Source organism: Sinocyclocheilus grahami, unplaced genomic scaffold (assembly GCF_001515645.1).
Source record: "Sinocyclocheilus grahami isolate Dianchi unplaced genomic scaffold, SAMN03320097.WGS_v1.1 scaffold44.1, whole genome shotgun sequence".
In the NCBI taxonomy this organism is placed as follows: domain Eukaryota; kingdom Metazoa; phylum Chordata; class Actinopteri; order Cypriniformes; family Cyprinidae; genus Sinocyclocheilus; species Sinocyclocheilus grahami.
Genome location: NW_015505223.1, coordinates 147,464 through 171,385, shown reverse-complemented (window position 1 = coordinate 171,385; position 23,922 = coordinate 147,464). Strand labels below are relative to the sequence as shown.

The 23,922-nt window shown below is 37.9% G+C and overlaps 2 protein-coding genes across 2 annotated transcripts in view; one reads left to right on the top strand and one right to left on the bottom strand.

Moving 5' to 3' along the window:
- LOC107582421 (U3 small nucleolar RNA-interacting protein 2-like) overlaps window positions 1-2,506 on the top strand; it is a 14,670-nt gene extending 12,164 nt beyond the window's left edge. Inside the window, exons 8-11 of the mRNA XM_016268269.1 lie at window positions 149-211; window positions 1,370-1,529; window positions 1,759-1,832; window positions 2,312-2,506. Of these exons, the coding sequence (XP_016123755.1) occupies window positions 149-211; window positions 1,370-1,529; window positions 1,759-1,832; window positions 2,312-2,405 (391 nt within the window). The 3' untranslated portion in view covers window positions 2,406-2,506. The remainder of the gene's footprint in view (window positions 1-148; window positions 212-1,369; window positions 1,530-1,758; window positions 1,833-2,311) is intronic.
- Window positions 2,507-2,706: 200 nt separating this feature from the next.
- The window catches only part of LOC107582373 (metabotropic glutamate receptor 2-like), a 27,428-nt gene continuing 6,212 nt past the window's right edge, over window positions 2,707-23,922 (bottom strand). The window contains exons 3-7 of the mRNA XM_016268170.1: window positions 22,373-22,954; window positions 11,375-12,212; window positions 8,796-9,859; window positions 3,768-3,948; window positions 2,707-3,669 (exon numbers count right to left, since the gene is read on the bottom strand). Of these exons, the coding sequence (XP_016123656.1) occupies window positions 3,596-3,669; window positions 3,768-3,948; window positions 8,796-9,859; window positions 11,375-12,212; window positions 22,373-22,840 (2,625 nt within the window). The 5' untranslated portion in view covers window positions 22,841-22,954 and the 3' untranslated portion in view covers window positions 2,707-3,595. The remainder of the gene's footprint in view (window positions 3,670-3,767; window positions 3,949-8,795; window positions 9,860-11,374; window positions 12,213-22,372; window positions 22,955-23,922) is intronic.

Sequence of the window (23,922 nt, the reverse complement as noted above, 5' to 3'; positions counted from 1 at the left end):
TTTGAGTTTGTAGTCATGACCTCAAAATTTCTCCAATTAAAGCAGTAGATCGGGGTTTGGGCCTGGATAAGACTTGTGTTTTAACTTTAAAGATGAATTATCTTTGCTTCTCTGTATGTTTCTGTCCATGTCTTCTGTCTGTCTGAAGGGGCTCCATTGATTGTATCCAGCTGATCAATGAAGAGCACATGGTTACAGGTGGAGATGATGGGTAAGACTTTTTCACTTCAGAGCTGGATTTTATGAGAGTGCATTACTTCCATTAATATTAATCAGTATAACATTCTACACTGACTTCTTCAATTACATTTAATTATGTTTTTACCAGTGTTATTGTTAACTAAAGCTAAAACTATTAAAAATTGTTTTTGGGCATTGAAATAAAGCTGAAATAAAGTAAATATTCGGTGACATTGGTTAGTTGTCAATGACATATTTGTATATAAAAATATCTTTTTAATCTTCTTTGGTCTTTATTGTTAGTTTTAACTCCCAATATAAAAATGAAGACAAATATTACTGTACATAAATATTAGTTGCACTGTAAAATAAACAAAATGATAATTATAAAAACATTTATTTTACTCTACAAGTTACCAGTATTTTTGTCTTCAATTCTTGACTTTCAAATCCTTTATTTTATTTTATTGATTTTTTGTCAGAATGCTGGTGAAATTGTCACCTTTTATCCACAGAAATGTTGGGAATTATGGGAATGTGCAAATAAAGTGAACTAAATGTGCACTGCGTTCACAAAATGCATGTTAAATGACTTGCAGCACATACAGAGATTGAGTTTGTGAAAAGCAGCATTTACTGTGAACATATGCACATAAAGTGGGTGGAGAAAAGAATCACCCCCTTTAAAATAATCACATTTTGTTGCTTTGCAGCCTGAAATGAAGACGGACACAGTTTTGGTTTTATCCAGCTGTATTTACAGAGTGCAACTTATTACATCAAAGTGAAAGATATAACACCAGCATGTCAGAGAAAAAAAAACACAATCACAGAGTTGGAAAAAGGATCACCTCCTCCTAAAAGTGACTTGTAAACTCAATCATGTGTAGAATCACCCCCCTATACCCACTGTATGTATGTGTGTGTATGTGTGTATATATATATATATATCCACACACACACACAGTGTAAAGTAATTACATAATTATTAAATACAGTTTGAAGCAGAAAATAATTTAAAAACCTACACACACAAAACACCAACTATCACTCACGGCCAACAAACCCAGCGAACTTAAAACTACAACCGCCCGCAAACTGTCATTTTTGTCACACACACACAATTACCCTCAAGTGCAATATTACCATCATAATCTGTCCTCATTGCACTTTGACCTTGTTCACAAAGCTCTCCGCCTTCTGTATTTCCATATGAGACTGCTCTCCAAACACCTGATTACCATCAACATCATTGTGGTCCCTCCCCAGGCTCCCATAATTCAGCAGTGCAGCTGTGGAAGTGTGGGCAGGGATTCAGAGGCCTGGAGCCGCTCTTCAGCGTCCCTATGGTGAGCAGTACACATTCATACAGCTCTATTAGACTAGTTATATTAGTCCATCTGCTATTGAATCACGTCCTATTGTGTGTGCAGTACTTCATCTGGAGAGGATGAATAATGTATCAGTTCATAATACCACTGTTTTTCACAACTGCACAGTGTCAGATGCACGGCTCTTACAGTAAGTGTAACCTGCAGGATAATGAATGCTAATAAACTTTTATTATTTCTCTTTTAGAGTGGATTTGTGAACAGTCTGAAGTTCTCAAACTCTGGGAAGTTTCTTGTGGCAGGAGTTGGACAGGAGCACAGGTGAAGTAATTTTAAGGGTAGTGAAGAAGTCATTTTGCAATTATCTGCCAATTGAAAGAAATTGTCATTTCATATAGTGCCATTTGCAAAATCTAATCATTCTTTTGTCAGTCAATAGTGCACATTTTCTATTTTCCGATAATCTTTAGTAAATTCAGCAACTGCAGCAAAATGATTCAGCAATTTTGTTTTTATTGGTCATTTAATTGTGTGTCTATGTATGTATGTATGTGTGTGTGTGTGTGTGTGTGTGTGTGTGTGTATATATATATATTTAAATTTACTAATATAATTAATATAACATGTTAATTTTTTTTTTTTTGTATTTGTTAATTACAATGTGTGTATTTTCAAGGGCATAATTTTATGCAATAACATTGTACTACAACTAGATGGCACTAATGTGAAGTGAATTGGTTCTTTACACATTTCATCATGTTGACTTTTTAAGTTCAGTTTATCTTTTTTGTCTTTTTCAGATTGGGCCGATGGTGGAGAATAAAGGAAGCTAGGAACGGACTATATATCATTCCTCTTAAAAGACAAGCTCAAGAGCAAGAAGTTGTCCTGTAATGTGCTCTGATCCAGGACTTTAATTTGGTATCAAAGAACTTTTGGTTGCTTTTTTTTTTTTTTTTTAACACATGTAAAAGAGGAGCTTTTGATTAAATTGAGTTTATCAGTTTTGCTGCTCATTAGAGCTCCATATACAAGCACAAAATTGTTATTAGCGGTACAGTCCTTACATTTTTAACTCAAATGAAATGCATTTATTGATAAACCTGTGAGTCAAATGAAGACTTCAATTATTTTTAAAAAATAATTTATTTACATATATTACAAGTATAACACTGACCGGTTCACCAAAGTTCACATTAAAACATCTGTATTGTTACCTACTTTTTCCAAAACTCACCACTAAGAATTTAATGCAAGTTCAAAAAAGGGAAATACAGAATATAGTTAGTTTTTTTTTTTGTTCATCTTGCAATAACACCTAAACTATTCCATGAGGACCAAACGTGAGACTTTTTACCACAACACTAAAAGGACGATAAACTCGTATCCAAATGAAATTGGACTATTTTACCACCAAACTAAAATGAGACATTGGTTACAGTCTCCACTTTACTGAGAATACTGCATCTAAAATCACATACCCTGGGGTAAAACAAAAATGTTAATATATTTTGTGCAAGTTTCATTGGTGCTCAAGGTCCTGTGGTTGCAGTAATCACGAGACTTAAACATTCGTATATCATGCCTTTTCCCAACAATGACTCGTTGAAGTCCAACAAAATACAGTTATAAAGACTGAGAACTCAGTCTATGGTTAACATTACTTAAGACTAGTCAATTTATTTTGTAGTGTACATCAATCTGGGCACATATTGCCAAGTCTAGCATCATGTTTCTTCAAAATAGCTTCCATTCCTGTGTCAGGTGGCTTTAAATCTACTAGACTAGTACATTGGCACATGGGATTTATAGTTACATTTACAATGGGCCTTGTTCTTTCCAAGCTCTTGATCATAAAGAATAGCTTTATTGTGTAACTGAAAGACAAAAACATGCTTGATCAGATAGATTATTTTTTTATATTTTCCAGGACAAGATAAGTAGATGAACTGCGATTGATGATGACTGTTGACTGCAAATACGCAATTAGAGTATCAAATGAAGAGGAAGAGTCTAAGAAATTGCATTCAATTCCTGATTTTGAAGATGAGATATAAAATTGGCACCATCTTGATTGTTCATCTTCACAACGATGATGTTGTAGAGTCCACCACCTCTCGCCCGTTACACACGGTTGGCACTATAGTAGAGGCTGAAGCTGTGGAAATTGTTTGGTTTTAAGTTGTTGATCAGAAAAAGGCAAATAAATAGTGACCAATAACCATTAGCTTAAGCTTTAGGAGGGAGTGTGGCTACCTTGTGAGTAGGTGGAGCTCGGGGCGGTGGCTGCTGTGGAGAATCGGTTGTCTTTGGCCCTCAGATTGGTCACATTCTTCTGAGGCTGGAAAAGGATGATGTGGATTTTGGGGGCAAAGAGGCAGCCAAGTACCACAGAGCTGCTCAGACTGACAGAGATGCACATGGTAGTGGTCTGCACCTGTATCAGCATGAAGAGGTTTTAAACATGTTCAGATAAGTGTGTCTTTTAACTGTTTGTTACCGAATACTTGGGCAACTCTGTTCAAACCTTTAATGTGAATCTCAAAAACCCCTTCAAAGCCTTGGTAGATTTCATCAGAAAAGGAAAATGAAAAACATTTGCATAAAATGAAGCCTATTTTAGGACCATAAAGAGGATTTGAGGTGAAATAGGCTATGACCTGTTTTTGATTGATACACCTCATTCTGTATTCATTCTTAATACTGTTTACTGCATGCACATCTCCTGTATACCATGGTACCACCAAGTGATTACTAATTTCACGTATCATTGTGTTTACATTGGTACTTCAAAGAGTGCCATGGAAATACCAAGAGACATGTCCAAAAATTGGTATTACCATAGTATTATGTACAAATAACATCTGGTAATACCAAATATAATATTTCAGTATCAGTATATATCAGTGTTATAAAGTCGTCTTTGTGAGATTTAAAGTCCAATAGTGAGATACTGGTGAGAAAGTCAAATTTGTGAGACTTAAAGACACTGCGAGATATAAAGTTATTATTATAAGAAACAAAGTAGCAGTTATGAGATATAAAGTCACAATTGGGAGATCTAAAGTTGCAATTATAAGGCAAAAACAGGTCATATTTGTCGGCATACATCATCAAGGATGTCTCATTTCAGAAAAGTAACCATTATAAAATTGACTACTATTTGTTGATGGTATTACCATAGTATTATGTACAAATAACATCTGGTAATACCAAATATAATATTTCAGTATCAGTATATATCAGTGTTATAAAGTCATCTTTGTGAGATTTAAAGTCCAATAGTGAGATACTGGTGAGAAAGTCAAATTTGTGAGACTTAAAGACACTGCGAGATATAAAGTTATTATTATAAGAAACAAAGTAGCAGTTATGAGATATAAAGTCACAATTGGGAGATCTAAAGTTGCAATTATAAGGCAAAAACAGGTCATATTTGTCGGCATACATCATCAAGGATGTCTCATTTCAGAAAAGTAACCATTATAAAATTGACTACTATTTGTTGTGAGGTGTAAATTATTGTAATTTCTTTCTCACTTTGAAATGTAATGGCTACTTGTCAGCCTCAATGACGTATGTGGCTGACAAATGTAACCTTTGGAGGGCGCATCTTTCAAATTAGACACAGCAATTGTATTTTCATATTGTTTATTTCAGAGATCTTCGACCCTGCTGTTGGACATCCACTGTCCTGCAAAGTTGAACTCTAACCCTAATTAAACACACCTGAACCAGCTAACCAAGGTCTTCAGGATCAGTTGACAATCACAGGCAGATGTGTTGAAGCAGGACACAAATAAACTTTGCAGGACAGTCTTCAGGAGCAGGGTTTATTCAGGCAGAGAACATCCCAAGCCAAAAAGTCACTCATTATGTTTTAAAGGTGGTAAAATAAATCACTTAAATCTGTTTCCTGACACTTAACCTTTAGGTCCCATCTCCTCTCCCTCCAAAGGTTAACTGGATGACACTACATAGCACTCCAGCAGCACTGATATTGACAGCACCAAACTCATCGTTGTATAATTCTCTGTGGATTCTCTGTGATTGTGTTGTAAAATTGCCACTCTCAGCCAGGGGGCATTCTTGATGACCGTGTTTACCGTGTCACTAACTGAGCTCTGACATCTCTTGCCCCACAGTGATGAGAGTCTCCTGATAACATGCGACAAGCAGCCCTCATCCCTCAGATAGTGTTTCTCTATCGACTAGACATTCACATCGCTGCGCTGTGTTTGACCTGGCACTCTAAATTTGTCTGGTTAAAAGAGACAGAGGCCAGCTCTAAAAGTAATATCATGTTTGGTGTGATTACTTGCAGAAAACGTCAAGACTAAACTGACTCTTGAGTTATATGAGAAGGCAGAATCTTAAAAAGTATATTTTGGCATATCTGTCGACTGTTTCTGTTTTCTCAATAAGCAAAATCATAGAACCACTCCTATTTAGCTGCCTTTTGTAATTAGCATTATCTCCTTAAACATGATCAAGGGTGTTTTGCCCTGTGGTAGTAGGGACAGGGTGCGAACTACGGGGGAGCTCGGCTCCGCTTAATAAGACATGGGCTCCCCTGAAAACGTGATTTGTGAAGTTTTGGGGGGTCTCAAATAATATTGACTGTGTTATTTTGACGTGCAATTTCAGTTTTGTGTAATGTGATCATCGTGGATTATTATGTGTAAAGTTGCAAAAATATTAATTCATGCATGACGGTGATTTAAACCTAATTCACTTCAATAAAGATAACTATACATGCTATTCTTGTCATGAGCATCAAGGTGTGGGGGCACTGCGGTGCAAATTCTACTCAAGTTTAGTACATGTTAACTCAAAGATTCGTAGAAAAAATATAAACGTTGGACTCTGGTCGATTCTGTGTTAAGGTAAGGCATGTTACAATTATGTGTTGTGGCTGGGGTGTTATAGGTCTGCGTGACTCTCGATGTCTTAGGCCTAATTGAACGGAGGAATTATGGTATTAATACTATCAATTTGTGTCGATAATGTATAATAGGGTAAATCCTGTATAGTGATTTATCCTATATAGTGCTTGCATAAAGCAAGTAGCGCATACACTTGTAGCTGTTATGTATCTTTGTAATTCATTGTAAGCCCCCTTTTGAGGCACGCCCAAGGGCACAAAACCCCCCCCCCAAAGAGCCCGTTATAAAAAAAACAACTAGTGGGCTCCCCCAAAGTCCACGGTATAGTTCGAACACTGAGTAGGGGTATTCGCTGCATAGACTTACTTATTACCACTTTTTCATGAGTATTGCTTTTTGTAGATATCCATTTGGATCGATGTGTGCAGGTTTGGGAAGTATCTCTTTAACATAAGAGTCACAGTAAAGACAGCCTTGTGTAGCCAGACATTTATCTACTGGCAAAAAGTCTGGTCCATTTTGCAGCTTGGTCTAGCTCAGGGGTAGGCAAGTTCGGTCCTAGAGAGCCGCAGTCCTGCAGAGGTCAGCTCCAACCCTAATCAGACACACCTGAACAAGCTAATCAATGTCTTCAGGATTACTAAGGCTATAGGCAGGGGAGTTTTTTTTTCCGGGTTGGAGCTGAACTCTGCAGGACTGTGGCTCTCTAGGACCGAACTTGCCTACCCCGGTCTAGCTAAAGCCGGGCTCACACTGCGATTTTAATAGTCCTTTGCGATTGTTGCTTGTCACACTATATGAACATAATCCCCATGTCACACTGTAGGATCACAGTTGTCATAATGTCAGACTGTACGCCAGTCAAGACACGACAAAAACAGACGTACACAAGAAGACTTGTCCGGAGTTTTACGTCATCAATCCGTGACCCGTGTTCTCTCGCTATAATGGTAGGTAGCAAACAAAAGCAATATGTAGCGTTAGTTTTGTTAATTACATGCCTTGATAATAAAAACTGACGTGTGTGGAGCAAGTCATGGCTGGGCAAAAGAAGACTTTATGGACTTCCAGTTCTACAGAGCAAACTTGAGGTAATTTTGTTATTCGAGTTTAAACATCCTACCCCTTAATAAATAAACTCAAGTTTTTCTTCTTCTTGTACTGTCCACCTGACTAATTTTGACATTGTCACTGAGGTGGTTTGAAGTTGTCGCACAAATCAGGTTCAGCGCTCCTATTGGTTCTTGGTTTGACAGTCGTCGTAGGAGAAGTCACACTGCAGGAAAGTGTCTGAAATCTTCTGACACTGCCAGAATTTAATCAGAGGAAAATACTGATAGCAACGGCCATTAATCGGCTGTTGGTGAACATGTCAAACCAGCGATCAAAGACATAAGATTTTAGCCTAGGATTATAGGAATCTTTTAGGATTTCCAAAATTTGTCTCAGACAACCAAATCGTGGCCAAAATCGCACAGTGTGAGCCGGGCTTCAGGCAGGAGTCTCCAACCCTGCTCCTTGAGAGCTACCGTCCTGCAGATTTCAGCTCCAACCCCAATCAAACACAACTGAACCAGCTAATCCAGGTGTACAGGGTTACTTGAAAATTACAGGCAGGTGTGTTGGAGCTGAAATCTGCAGGACAGTAGCTCTTCAGCAGCAGGGTTGGAGATCCCTGAGCTAAGAACTGTGCACACTAAAAAGAAAAAAGCATTTGATGTACATTGACCTTATGTGCCTTTTAGAAGTGTGTCCATGTAAAATAGATCAGTGGTTCCCACTCTTTGACCTGGAATTCTCCCAACACTGCACATTGTCTCCTGAGTCCCTAATGTAGGGTTCTTCCACTAAGGTCCACTGTCCTGCAGAGTTTTGTTCCAACCCTAATTAAACACAATTGATCAAGCTAATTAAGGTCTTTGAGATTGTTCGAAAATTACAGGCAGATGTGTTTGATCAGAGTTGCAACTAAATTCTGCAAGACCAGGGACCTCCAGAAGCAGAATTGAAGAATTCTGCCACAATGTCTCCTTTATCCAGTGGTGTTCAATCCTGCTCCTGGAAGGCAACTGTCTTGCAAAGTTCAGCTCTAACCTTAATTAAACACACCTAAACCAGTTGATCAAGGTCTTTGAAACAGGTGTGTTGGGGTAAATTAGTGCAAAATTTTGCAGGAAGGTAGCTTTCCAGGAACAGGTTTGGACACCTCTACCCTAATCAACAGACCTGATTCAACTTATCATTTGAGGAAATTGCAAATATTGGATCTTGTTAGATAAGGGAGACATCCTAAAAATTGCTCTGTTGGGTATACTCCAGGGGAACCACAGAAATAGATATCACTACAATAGACTGGCATTTACCTTCAAACTTGCTTCTAATTATGGGCTCTACTTACTCTGTAGTCACTGGCAGTGACGTAGAAGATGGGCTGAAAGGCCAGCCAGATGATGCAGGTGGTATACATGGTGAAGCCGATGAACTTGGCCTCGTTAAAATTCTCTGGACACTTCCTGGTCTTGAAGGCATAGAAGGTGCAGAGGATGATGAGGATGCAGTTGTAGGTGAGGGACACCAGCATGCTTGAGTCCAGGCTGTTGCATTTCAGAGTCACCACATCTCTCCGATCTGGACCCACCTCTTTCCTTACCCCAGGTGCCTCAACCAACAGCCAGATAAGAGCGACCAACAGCTGGGCGGAGATCAGTATGGTACAGATTGCTACTTGAGAGGCAGGGCTGATGAACCGTGGTCGTTGGGCACTGTCCCTTGCCCCACCAAAGATCCGAGCAATCCTGTTGGTCTTCGTCAGCAAAGCTGAGTAGCAAACAGCAAAGGAGGTGCCAAGCCCGAGACGTCGCAGGGTGCACACAAACGCTGAAGGTTTGGCAATGTTAATGAAAGTCATGGCATAGCACAGGAGCACACCAAATAGCAGGATGTACGAAAGTTCTCGACCGCTAGCTTTTACCACCGGAGTGTCGTTGTTTCGTAAGAAAAGCCCAGCCACGGCAAGCGTACACAGCATCCCCAGACAGGCGATAGTAACGGGTCCTACTGCCCATGCATCTGACCAGTGGATATACTCCTCTGGAAGCTCATAGCACCCTGTCAGGTTAGCAAGGGGCCATTCTCCAAATCCACAGTCCATACAGGTAAACTCATCTAGGAGATATTGGTGGGGTTGGCATGGGATGCAAATCCAACAACACACATCCCCAGGCTGCATACTTTTAGCTTCATTTGGTTGGCATGGGTCACTGCACTGAGATGTCGGAACTACTCCAGAAGCCCAAGGTACCACACTGATATTGAGCACTAAGTCCTGTGCCCAGTAGCCTACCTTCCGGTAGACAAACTTATTTTCCTCTTGGCGGTAGTGAAAGATGTTGTAGCGACCCAGGCTGTCACCCAATGAGGTGAACCGGACCACATTCTCAGTGTCAGCAGGCCTGAAAGGGGCTGAAAAAGGTTTAAAGACATTACCTTTAGTAGTAGCTTGAAGCTAGAGAGTGTGTGCGCAACATACATTTTCTCTCAAGTGCAATTAATCTCAATTCAGAAGCTAATGTGATTGATGTAATATTAGCTAATATCTCAAATTTATTTTTCAACTGAAAGATTAAATCTGTTAAAACAACATTCAGTAAATCAATATATTGTCCAAGGTCTGACAAACTGAGTATGTTTACATCGACATCAGCAATCTAATTATTTACCATATTCTGAATAAGGCAATGTTATGATTTAATGTGTTTACTGTGAGTTGCTTTTAGAATATTCCTTTCATGTTCCTGTTTACATAGATCGATTAATGGCACACTTCATTACGTTCCCACGTGACGCCATCTGACGTTCCCTCTGGAATTTCACGTATCAACATACAGTCCATCTTCGGTACTATACAGTTTTCTGAGTTTCGTTTTTTAATTTTACGAAAGCTTCAAGTGCAATTAATTATATGTCGAGCTATACGTGCAAACAGACTATGATGGATAAAAATGTGCCTTCTTGCTTGAAGCCATGCTCTTTTGTTTGCTATTAAACAGTTGACCACTGCCGTGTGTGTATCCTGTCGCAAAATGCGGAGAAAAGTCCTACACGACGGTAATAGTTTGAATTAAGGTGTGTATGTCTATACTGCACTTCAATAATGTACCTAAAATAGGAATACTCCACATTTCTTAATTCAATTTGTGTTTACTTTGAGTATGACTTTAGCCGGATTAAGGTAATCAAAAATCTCTGCTTACATGGTAGATTCTTAATCAGAGTATTGTCTTAATTGTGTTAATATCGGATTATTGTTGTCCATGTAAATGTACTCCCTGATTATCCTCTTTGAGATTGCATTCTGTTAGAGACCAGTTAGAGCTCTGATAATTTGATAAAGAATGTTTCATGTCTGTAAATGTGATAATATCTGATACTTTTTCAGTGGGAGACAACAACATTGATCTGAGTGGCAAATGAAGTTTTGGTGCATTAAAGGTGCAGTAGGAGATCTTGGAAAATGCTAACTTTAGCCTGATAGCACTGAAAGCGAACGTTCCCACCCTCCCTGCAATCGCTGTCCAAAGCCACACCCCCTGAACACATTTACCCTCACAGACCAGAATACCAGAGACAACAGAGGTATGCAGATACATACGTTGACAGGCGGGTAGGAAAGCCAATTAAAACGCTCTGACCGAGCGTTTTGATTGGACGAACATTTCTTGATCCTACGCCTTCCACAGAATATATAAATACAGACAAATACATTTAGACCACTAAACTTAATGATTGCTATCGGGATGTGCTTTCAACCAGCATAACATATCACCTATTGCACCTTTAAGACTCTATTATTTGTTAGATCTAATTTTAGGTAGATAATTCAAGAGCTTCTTCATAGGTTGGGAGGAAATGTTCTATTGCAAGAAACAGGACTCCGTGTAACTTGAAAGATCTCATTTGGTCATTAACTCTACTCACCATCAAACTTCGTCTTGAGAATAAACTCCCGGTAGAACCGCTTGCCATTGCCTGGCTTCATGGCATCGCAAACCTTTGTGGTATTGGGGCACACAGCTTGCCGCATGTTGTGTAGGCCATAGGCCATTGCATAGACTGCATTCACCACAAACATGATCTTTGATTCTGGCTTAAATGACCCATTTCTCAGGCTATTACTGGCACAGCCTTGTTCGTGTAGATGACAGCCAAACCTGTGCTCCCAGAATTCCCTAAACCATGGGTTCCGTGTGTTCAAATCTGGTGTTAGCTTGGTGAAATAGTCCTCAAACTCCCTGATGGAGTATGAGGCAAGCTCAATGGTGAAAGCCCCGTTAGCAGCCTTCTCGCTGCCATGGACTACACTCTCCTGCGCTCCCCAGCCATCACTGGCCACCCAAATGAAGTTAACATTCATCCTGGCTGCGGCAGCGAGCAGTTCCCTTGCATCTTCACTTCTGGTGAAAAGGATCACCACTTTGGCATTGGCTTTTTGCTGAAGTGAGCGAATAACATTTTCGTAATTTCCTCTGTTTACTGAACGGCTGACTTTTACTGAAGTTGCGATGCAGATTTGGCGTACTCTGGCTTCTTGTTGAAACGCATCAATACCTGTCTCACCGTAGTCTCCCTCTGAGGCTACAGTAGAAACATAGGTCCAGTTGAAGTACCGTATGATCTCAGCCATGGCTTTAGCTTGATAAAAGTCTGGTGGGACAGTTCGGGCAAAATAATCATAACGAGATTTGTCGCTGAGCTTGGCAGTAGTGGAAGCATAGCTTATCTGTGGGATCTGGAAGAGTCTAAGAAGGTTTGCCACCTGCAAAGAAAGAAAAATAATTGATCATTAAGGAGTAATACTTTTGTATAATGCAATTTTATCCAACCATTTTACCACACTTTGCATAGACATAAACTTTAGCAATTTAGCTTTTAGCATTTTTTTTAAGGAATTATGCACATCCATTTTGAAGCATCCATTATTAATGTAAATTGTAGAAAATTGTAATCTTTTTTTTTTTTTCTTTTCTTTTCCCTGTTTATCGTCAGCTCTCTGTGTGTGGCAATAGCACAACGCTATTTGCCCCAGACAAATAGCACTGGGTTTCATAGTTATGGGGTAATCTGTAATTAGCCTAATTTACATAATGTGTTTTTCCTTTGAAAATAATTAAAATGTCCTATTTAAAATTAATGTTAAAAATTAAATCAATACTATTTCAATACATTTTAGCACAAGGGACTGTGGACAATTTTGGAATAAGGTGCAGGTTTTTGAACTAAAATACATAGCACAAAAGGGCTGCAACTGTTTACTGAATTTGCTCCTTTTTGTAAAGTTTATACCTTGCTTTGTCATAAATTTAAAAACCCCATTTCCCGAATGAGTGAGTGATCTACAGATGACCTTTGCAAACTTGGTAAGTGCAAGATGTCCCATAACATTCTTTTGAGTGTGGGAGTGGGAAAAATATAGCTTTTTACCTCTGTCCTGTTTTCTTATCTCCCTCATCTGAGCCTTTCGTTTCAGGCCATAGTTTCATGGGACTCAGACAGACCTAATTCTGATCGCACAAGATAACTATGCTAGCGGGCAAAATGATAATGTTAGGTATGTTGCAAGTTTTCCTCAGGCCATGACACGCCTTCAAAATCTGAAATGGTTGCTACTTAGCATTTTCACTGACAAATGTTGACAGAAAATGAGCTGTTTTCACTTGAGAATGCAAGACAATCTTGCTCAAAGTCAGATCATAAAATCTTTGTATTTGTATTTTATGAACAAGGTCTTATCACAAGAGGAAGACGGGGCATATTTTCTAATTTGCATTTTCTTCTGTTTTCTTGCAGTCAGTGGCTCAGTTCTAATGATTAGTTGGAGAAGCTGGAAATTATGATAATAGCACAGACTCCAGGGACTTTTGGTAATGACTGAAATTCGTGTCTGAATTCACACCAACACATGTAAGTGTTTCAGATGTTTAATTCAACATACACCGCTGAAGATGTGGAGGTGTGACCTCGACATCCTGGCCAAATTTGCCCATTGGCCTCTGATCATCATGGCCTCCTAACAATCCCCATATCTGCTGATTGGCATCATCACTCAAGTCTCCTCTCCACCAGTAAGCTGGTGTGTGGTGTGTGTGGTGGGCGTTCTGGCGCACTATGGCTGCTGTCGCATCATCCAGATGGATGCTGCACGCTGGTGGTGGATGAGGAGATACCCCCTGACAATGTAAAGCGCTTTGAGTGCCTAGAAAAGCGCTATATAAATGTAATGAATTATTATTATTATTATTATTAAAAAAGCTTCCAGGATAGTTATCAGCTATTTACATTTCGCTCACATTCAAGCTTTTAAATGTCAGTTCCTTAGATGTATCTAGTCAAGGTATTTGTAGCTGCCTTTAAAAACCACACACAAGAAAATGTATGTGGTTGAAAGATTCTGTATGCTACTATTTTTCCATTATTATCCAGAGGAAAATTTTATTGCTCATAGGTTGATCTTTAATAGCTCATGAGACTTAATATTTTAAGTAACTAAGTTGCTTCCTCTAAAATCCCTAAGGAGAAATAAACATAGACCCAAATGAGACAACAATTGACCTACAGCAATTATACTGTAGAGCAATAAAATTGTTATCTTGTTCTCAGGACAAAATTCTGAGGAGCAAGAGCTGACTCGCATAACTGTTTTGTGCCAATAAGGTGGATAGCATGTTTAAATATCAATTAACAAAATGACTGGGTTGTACTTGTTGGGTTTAGCTCTCAACTGACAGACATTAGAGCTGATGGGTGATGCACTCACCTGTCGGTTTCTGACAAGCACACTTAAAGAAAGTTCATTCAAGCCTGAGGGAGAGCAGACCGTCTGCTAAGAGGTGGAATTGAGAAAATCTGATTCATTTAGACAAGTGCAGTTCTCCACAGAGGAAGAACACTAGTTTGGCATCTCACCTCTGCTAAATTTGAGATTGAATGGGTTAAAGCGTAAATAAAAGTAAGAAAATCAAGTGGAATTAAAGTAAGCATTAATTGTTACTTAAACTACATTGCCTTTGAATTGCCCTGCTTTTTTCTTTTAGCATTTAAATTTTCTAAGGAATTTGCATACCACCCACCCATTAGAAAAGTAGAAAAAAAAGCAGGATTTAACTGAGCAGTGGTGTTAATGTGTGAGCTGTCTGCAAAATCTGATGCTGTCGTCAATACTTCTTAAGCATCACTGGCCACGGCTTCTCAGCTTTAGAAGCTCGAGCAGATGTTGATATTCCAGTTGCCTATCAACACATTACATTTTTTTCAGGAAGCAGAAACTGCCAGAACACCGCTGAAGCATTTGACAGGGACCACCCGAGCTGACTCTAGTGCCAACACTGCTGCCCTACCCAGGCAGCAGAACATGGAGATATAGACCTTGCTGCATTTCCTATTCTAAGAGGAAAACTGCTGCTGCAAATCATAATGGTGTAAAGATAAGGCTCCCGCAAGACTCCAAAAAGCAGCAATATGCGACATTGTCATTGCTACTGAAAGTGAATTTATGTGCAGTTTGAAACTTCTATTTCAGTCAGGCCACAGCAAAAAGGAGGGATCACAAGTCATTTCTACAGACCAGCATATCGAGCCAGTAAGCAACATCCCAGCATGACCCAGAACACCCTAGCAACCATCTAACAATGCCTTAGCAACCACACAGAACACCGTAGCAACCATCTACACTTTAAAAAAAGATTACTGGAGTACATTTTACAAGAACATACTATTTCAGTCTTTCTACTTCAAAATTTCACATTTAATTCAAAGTGTTACTTGTGAAATTTACTAGCAATTTCTGAGTGAAAACTGTTTCAAAGTAAATCATACAGAATCATTCAGTGTAGCACAGTGGTTCTTAACCAGGGTTCAGGGACCCACTAGGGGACCTTAGCACAATTCAAGGGGGCAGTAAGATGACCTAAAATGATTTAAAAGAAGGAAGCTTTAAAAGAAGCTGAAACATCTAAAAATCAAGATGTAAACTGACATCATATTTCTTATTTTAATTTGTTCCCTCGACAACATTTCCCCCCCCCTAAGAAACAGGGTTCCCATTGTCATGGAAACCTGGATATATGAGGGAATTTTGAAAGTGTTATTTTAACCCTGAAAAAGTCAAGGAAACTAGTAAAATCTTTAAAAGTCATGCTATTTTTTTTCTTTCTGTTTATGTCAAGTGCTAAAATATGTTATCGGGTAACAGCTGTTGTGAAATTGCCATTTGTCAGTAAAAGAAAAAGAAAAATTTAAGTTCTTTAATGAAGAGTAAATCTTGAAGAACATTCAATTCTTGAAACTTCTTTAATTGAATTATTAATTAACTAATTAATTATTTATTAATTACTAATTTAAATATTTTATTTATAATTTTATTTTAATTTTTTATATATATCTGTAAACGGGGGGGGGGGAGAAAATCTCTTGAATATTGTCTTGGACAATGTAGGGGGCCTCGGATACAAGAAGGCTGAGACCCACTGACTTAGCAACACCATAGCAACCACCCTAAACACCCTGGCAACAATCTAATAATAGAACACTTAGCACTGTGGTTGCAAGTTTTTTTGAAGGCAAATAGCAATTACATTTTCATCAGAAAATATAAAAATACAGTGCATAATTTAGTTGTTCCATGCAATTCTTAGTTTTAACATATCAAATGGAGGATAATCGCATCTTTAAACCATTCTCGGCTTATTCAATGTTTCTGAAAGGCTGGTTAAAAACAAAGCTGTGTCTGTTCTAGTGGTTAGATGGGGCTGCAAAAGAATGAATAAACATCTGACCCTGTCCTGAATGTGAGCCGCACATCCAAATGAAAGGCTAAACAGGGTCAAGTGATGCTCTGTGACTGCAAAACCCCTTTTCAAGCTTTCCCAGCCTCCTACTAACATAACACCATCTGCTTTTTCCCAGGACACTTCTTCACCAAGTGCTAAACAGCCAAGCGGCATCGTCACTCTACGGTAAGAGCTAGAGAACCGCAAATGACTAAACATAACAAACAAATAAACATGGTATGCATAGTAGTCTGAAATTGGTTTGTTTCAATGAGTGCTAATTATATTATAATTCTAATTATGTGGGAATGCAAATGATTTGGCATTTATATGGCATTAATTATAAGCGTTCTTTTTCTGTTGTTTTGGCATCCCAAGAACACCACATGCAGTTCCAACCTATTAACATTTTCAGTGTCTCAAACCACAGCAGACATCTCCATATGAGTGACCTTGAGACACACACACCTACTTTGAAGACCGCACAGTGTGTTAATACAGAAACACTAACAAACAGTGACTCTTGGCAAACAACTTCACCTTATGAGACTCACACGCATTAAATTGTCTAACAATACTTGCTCCACACAGCTAGTTCCACAAAGGATGCCATTTCGTCACATATTTTTCATGCATGTCATTATTATTTATAATTCTATGCTCACACACACCCATTTTGTGCTGGAAAAATATGATAATATATTCCGTCACCTTGTGGAGGAGAGAAAATGTGCCAGAGATGAAAGGAGCATGGTGGCTATTGATTGGTTGGCATTATCAAATACCAATATGTGTCAAACTATCCAAATGTCTCACATACAGAAAATTCTCAGTTAGTCTCACTCAAAAATGAGTGCTATCTGACATGAAAACATTCTGTTCAGATTGTAAGTTCACTAATGAAAAATCATTTATTCACCCTGATGTTGTTGCAAACCTGTCTGACGCGTATGAACAACAATAGGGACCGTATCTTTCAAGCTTCAAAAACGATCCCAAAGTGGCCCATTTGACTAATGCGGTATTTAAAAAGTAATTCCTGAAGTCATATGATAGCTTTGTGTGACAAATTTAAGGCATTATTCCCTGATGATCTGCCAATCCAGTGAGCTGTTCACTACTGAGTCAGTGAGTTGAACTCGAGAACCTGATCAGTATTGTTGTAAATGAATAATTTAGACCAGTTTTGTGAACTGGATCAAACAATTCAGACATGGCCACATCTTATCTACACATCATCAAAACACATATTATACAGAAACTTCATATTTAATCGTATTCGATTCAATTAACAAAATGACTGGGTTGCACTTGTTGGGTTTAGCTCCCAAATGACAGACATTAGAGCTGATGGGTGATGCACTCACATGTTGGTTTCTGACAAGTACACTTAAAGAACTCCGTTCATTCAAAATCCCATTTAGACAAGTGCTTTTAGTGACAAGAGTTTTGAAAAGCCTTGGTTCTCCCATCAATACAAATCAAATGACTTTAGATGATTTGGAATATAGTGCAGGACTACCGTATGGATTACTTTTGACACTTTTATGATGCTTTTTTTTTGTCATTCTAGAGCAGGGGTGCCCAAACTCGGTCCTGGAGGGCCGGTGTCCTGCAGAGTATAGCTCCAACTTGCCTCAACACCTGCTGGGAAGTTTCTAGCATGCCTAGTAAGAGCTTGATTAGCTGGTTCAGGTGTGTTTGATTAGGGTTGGAGCTAAACTCTGCAGGGCACTGGCCCTCCAGGACCGAGTTTGGGCACCCCTGTTCTAGAGCTTGACGTGTGAGAGTCTTCAAAAATGTAGCTTTTTTGGGCCATCAAAAAATTCAAATAGGTTTGGAATGACACGAAGGGGACAGAATGACAGAAATGTAATTTTTGGATCAGCTATTCTTTTAATATCTAAATAATTAAACAAAATACAGGCCACATTTTCCAATATGTGCACTGTAAAAAAAAATCCGTAAAAAAACGGCAGCTGTGGTTGCCAGAATTTTACCGTAAAAAATACGGTAGCAACGTTTTAGGTTTTACGGTTTTAACTGAAATTTACAGTTAAATACCGTAATTTCATTAACTAATATAATGTTAATATACCAAACTATTGAAGTACTGAAATTAGTTTTGTACCGTTGTAATACACTGATAACCAGCAAATGCAGGTGGTGAGGAGAAAGTCACATGATGAACCAAAGCCAATCACAAGCAGCTTTTAAATAATAACATGTATAGGTGCACAGTGTCATTCACACAAACGCTAAACACCATCATGGTAACACACATGAAACTGAAATAATGCAATAAACATTCATTTAACAATATTAGGTGTAACACATCCCTAATATATAAAACTGATAAGAAAAAACTAAGAAGAAACATAGTTATTTCAACAAAAAAACATCAAATTTGAAATGTAACGCAGGGAATTCTGGGAATGTCAATTTACGGTTATTCACTGTAAATGATACGGTATTTTTCACTTCCAAAAACGGTATACTAACGTAAAATTTATGTCCAATACATGTAATGTCCAATACAGTTTTTCACCGTATACAGTAGGGGAATTTACCATTAACCATTTAACAGGTTTTTACTGTAGCATTTTTACAGTCTTTTACCGTTAAATTCACGGTCATTTTTTACAGTGCTCGTAATGATGTGCATTATGAATACACATTTAACCATGAGATAATTAAGCTATCGCGAATTACGTGCATTGTGAGTTGTGAAGCCATGACAATTTTGTTCATTCCCTCTCTAGGGACCTGTCACTCACAAAATAAGCAGGATACACCACCCACTCACTCCAGCACTCGATATAGCTGCCTCCCGCCACCATTACCCACACACACACATTAAGCTTTGTACCATCAACTGATGAATGGTAATATGTAAACCCTGATTCCGTCTCACAATCCAGATGGCAATGGGTGAAAACAGGTGTGAGAAAACCAGCGAGGACATGTGCTACCGTGTGTGTTATCTCCTTTATATTCATGTTCAGTCGTGTCATGCTTGTGTTTGGGTTCGCTGCCAAGAGCGTCTCTCATTTACCACTGGGCTGTATGAGCTCCAGGTTTGCTGAAGACCCCTCAAAGCTCTTTCACCCCAGTGCTGGACAGGTGGCATGGGCTTTGGCAGGCCTTGTCGAGGCCCTGTTGGCCAGCACTGTTGGAAGGGCTGCTCTAAGACCTTCAATTGCTGTCGCTGGCTGCGACATCCTTCCCACAAGAGTGAAACACTCAAACGTGGATGTCTCTGCACAATATATTGTGCATAAAATCATCAAATTCTTGCTATATTTGTTATATATACTTAAGTTGACAGACAAAAAAGTTATTTTGTCATAGGATTACAATTTTTTTGGTCCTAGTTTTTTTTTATGACAATCACTTGTCGAAATTGACATGTGATTAACCACTTTGGAGGTCACAGGAAATGACATCATGGCAATAGTGAATTGCTGATGGCATCACAAGAATGCGCACTCAAACTCTTCAATTTAGCGACCGTCCTGCCAGTGCATGAGCTGTTATTTTAGTATTATTTATGTACTATTATAGTATTTATTAATATTTTAAATTAATTTTTATTATTTTCAGTTTAAATTGTTTGGTTTTAGTAGTTTTATGTGCTTTTGTCATTTATTTTCATATATTTACTTTATTTAGAATTACATTTTTTTTATTTCATCTTATTTATTTTAATAATTCAACTTAAACTTTTTTTTTTTTTTTTCAGCATTATTTCAATTGTTGAAGATTTTGTAATAATATTACTTTTAGTTTAGTCAAAGGGACAGTTCACCTAAAAATTAAAATTGCCATAATTGATTTCCATACTGGTGAAAAATGTATAGCCTGAATGCACTGTAAGTCGCTTTGGATAAAAGCTTCTGCTAAATGCATAAATTATTATTACTACTACTATTATAAATTATTTCCAAACCTTCCAGAACTTTCTTACTTCTGCGAAACACAAAATAACATATTTTAATGAATGTTGGTAGCCAAACAGTTGACCGTAGCCATTGACTTCCATAGTATTTTATTCTTTTTTTTTTTTTCTTTCTCCATACTATGGAATTCAAAGGCTACCGTCAACTGTTTGCTTTCCAACATTTTTCTCAGTATCTTCTTTGTGTTCAACAGCTGAAAGAATTTCATAAATGTTTGGAACATGAGAGTGGGTAAATGATGATGAATTTTTATTTTTTGGTGAACTCTGACTGGACATGTTATTTTAAGTTCTAAACACTCAGTATGTTCTCATAATATTGAACTCTTGTATCTAGAACTTTTATCAAAGAATGTAATATAATTTCATATAATATGACCCCCAACATTTTGCAACCCTCTTTGTTGTGCTAAAGTTGGGCGTAGATGTGTGTACCGCACTTAGCAATGTAAATTCCAGCACAACTGATGTAACACTTAAGCCACGATTCCTACCATATAAAGCACGAGCGCAGGGCAATTAGCACTCAGTCATCTCATGCTAATCACTGCCCAAAGGCAGAGAAGCGTAATTAACAAGCTGTAGATTCACAGTCTCTGGGCGCTTCACTCAGGAGGAGGTCAGTTTGTACAGAGGAAGCTATTGTGCTGACAGAGCTATGGGCGGCTGTATATGTTGCTTCGGTTTGATAGGGAGGAGTTGAGTGTAACGTAACTAAAAGAGACGCGGTCAGAAGTACTTCCTTTGTATGTTATGCTTACTGCTATGATAACACTTTCTGGTCGTATTTCATATTCATGTCTTTGTGTGAGAATGCAAATAAACATTTGAGAAGTTGAGAAACTATTAATGATAGCTTGAGCTTACTCCGACAATAAACTGAGCAAAATGTTTTGCAGGGGCGTAGCAACCACTTTTCAAAGTTCAGTGACCTCAAATGATATTGTAAGAATCGCAAAACAAAATTGCAGGTGGCTGCATATACCAAAGATTTTAATACCAATCAGAAGCCTTTGTTTGCTTTGGTAATGCATTGAACATATGCAGAAGCAGTAATCTACCATTGCTTGAGCCCACTTACCTGCCTTTTAACTACTGAGGGATTGTTGCATCACCTGATTAATATTCATGAACCAGTACTTTACAATTTAAATAATATATCATTGTTTTTGCATTTTGGCAATAAGATTTGAATGTGCTTAACTGTTATGAAAATACAATGCAAAAGCATTTCAGTGGTTATAAAACAGGCTTCATTTTCTTCATGCAAAATATAATTTCTTATCTGATTTCTTGGGGTGAAATATGACTGGTCATGTTCTTCACAGGTCTGTGAGATTTAGCTAGTTCCTGCAAGGTAAAACCAGCTTTTACCAGCTTAAACCTCCAGGGTTATTATTAACAAAAACTAAAACCATAAAAAATAAATTAAAATAAAATAAAGTAATAAACTTATTTCATTTCAGTTAGTCGCCAAGGCAACATTTTTCTTTAGTTTAATTACCAAAATAACTACAAATAAGTTTAATTGGAAAAAATATAAAGACATATTTAAAAACAAAATAAAAAAAATTACAAGCACACAGTTCCATCACTAAAACTTGAACTTGAATTAAAATGAAAAGAGAAAACATAAAAATAAAATCTAATTCAAAATATTAACAATCTACAATAGCATATAATGCTAAAATAACACTGAAACCATCATAATGCATTAAAAAGCAAGCATTTATTTATTAAATTTTTTATATCTCTTCCAGGTCAAAAGGGACCTGAATGCCTTATGAAGGTGGTCAAGATTTTATCTTTATTTATTTATTTAAATTTTTTTTGCAATATTATTTTAATACTGTGGATATAGTATTATAGTTTTTGTTAATATTTTGAAATGGATTTTGTTTTTGTACTTTATTTTATTTTACATTTTAGTAATTTTGCTGTTTTTTTTGTACTTTTTTATTTATTTATTTTTTTTCTAAATGTCTTTTTTAGTATTAAGTTTTAGTAGTTATTTTAGTTCTTGAAGTTAAACTAAACAAAAATGAGAAATATTGCATGAAACAAAATAAGTTTAAATTTTTATATATTTTTACTTTATTTCCCTTAATGTTTATTTTAATTCAAGTAACGAAAATTTTTTTTTTTTTTTTACTTTTAGGCACAGGATATAGATTGCTGTACTGTCCACCTTACCTGTATAGAAACATCACTATATGATCCTCCAATCACTCCAGAGATGGCCAGAGGCAATTCGTCCGGCACAGGATTTGACCCATCGGGACAGATGAAGCCTGGCTGATGAACTTTTGTGAGAGAAGCCCTCACGAACTCCAGCGACTGCTCTAGTGCGTACGTGTCTTTAGAGCAGGTGTCCAGTATATGGGCTCCCAGCTTCAAACCGGGCAGGATACGGTTGTCCTGATTAATTTCGTCCAGTGCCAGCAACATGGCCTCCAGCCTCTGGATCCCACGCTCTTCATTTATCTTACCGCAATCCTCCATCCCTTCGCCTTTCTCGTGCACGGGGAACAGCCCTCCGATCACCAGGTCTCCATCTATGATGATCTCCCGCTTGGATCCGGCCAGAGGTGGGGTGTACCTGGGGCTCGTTTGGGCCAGAGGAATTAACAGGAACAGGAATATGGGCATAACCTCAGCCATGACCGGGTTATGAGAGGTGAAGTGCTCTTATAACTACCCTGTGTGGTTTAGTTGGTTGAGATATTTAATATGTCTGCTGTTGATTGTGGACGCATCTCGGTATCATCTCTGCACCTGAAAAATAGACATGAATATCATTGACTCATTGGCTCTACAGCGCATAATGCAAAATAAACAACACTGAAAATGAAATGCATAATTTTTATATGATTAATACTTCTGATAACAGAAGCGTACAATGCACAGAGTCACATATTACATAAGAAATTGAATCTGCATAAGGTTTTATGGTGGCAATGAGGAGGCGGGCATGTCTAGAAAGCAATTCATCCTGATTGAACTCAACATTTCAGAGGTGAGGCTCTGTTTTCTAGCTTCATTAATTCAGATACATCAATAACTCCCAGTGACTACGTAATTTTCTCATGGTGTCAAAGGTGATGGATATCATCTTTTAGGTTATGAAAAATTACAACCTGAGGGAAGAGAATGAAAAGATGAAACGATAAATAATTTCAGCTGATAGGAGAGTCTTTCTCAACTTTATTTCACACAGTCTGGCATCTCTAAATGAAAGCTCTATCAGTCTATCTCCTTTACTCGTACACCGTTGCAAAGATTATGTATTTTACTTCTATTATACATTTTCAGATGGTGCATGTTTTTAAAGAGCCTTTTCTTCGCTGGTTTGGGATAGTTCTCTTTGTTTGGCATTAATTATATCTTTAGAAATGACTAGATGTATCTAGTATGGTGCATTTCCTGACATATATGTGTGTTTGTTTCTATATATTTTCTCAGGAAATACACAGCCCACCATCACAGTCCAGTTCTGGCTGGATGCTTACAAGTCCTAGGGCCTCATTTATAAAATGTTGCGTATAAACCATCCTAAATTTGTTCTAAGATCATTTCTCAAAATGCGTAAGTGCGATTCAGAGAAAGCGAACGTGCGCACAAAAACATGTGCGTACGCCGCTCTTCCAGATGTGACATTTATAAATCGCAAATGATCTTGAAATTGTGCGCAGCTGACTGGTGTCAGATCTCCGCCTTGTACACACCCCCTAATTAATATCATT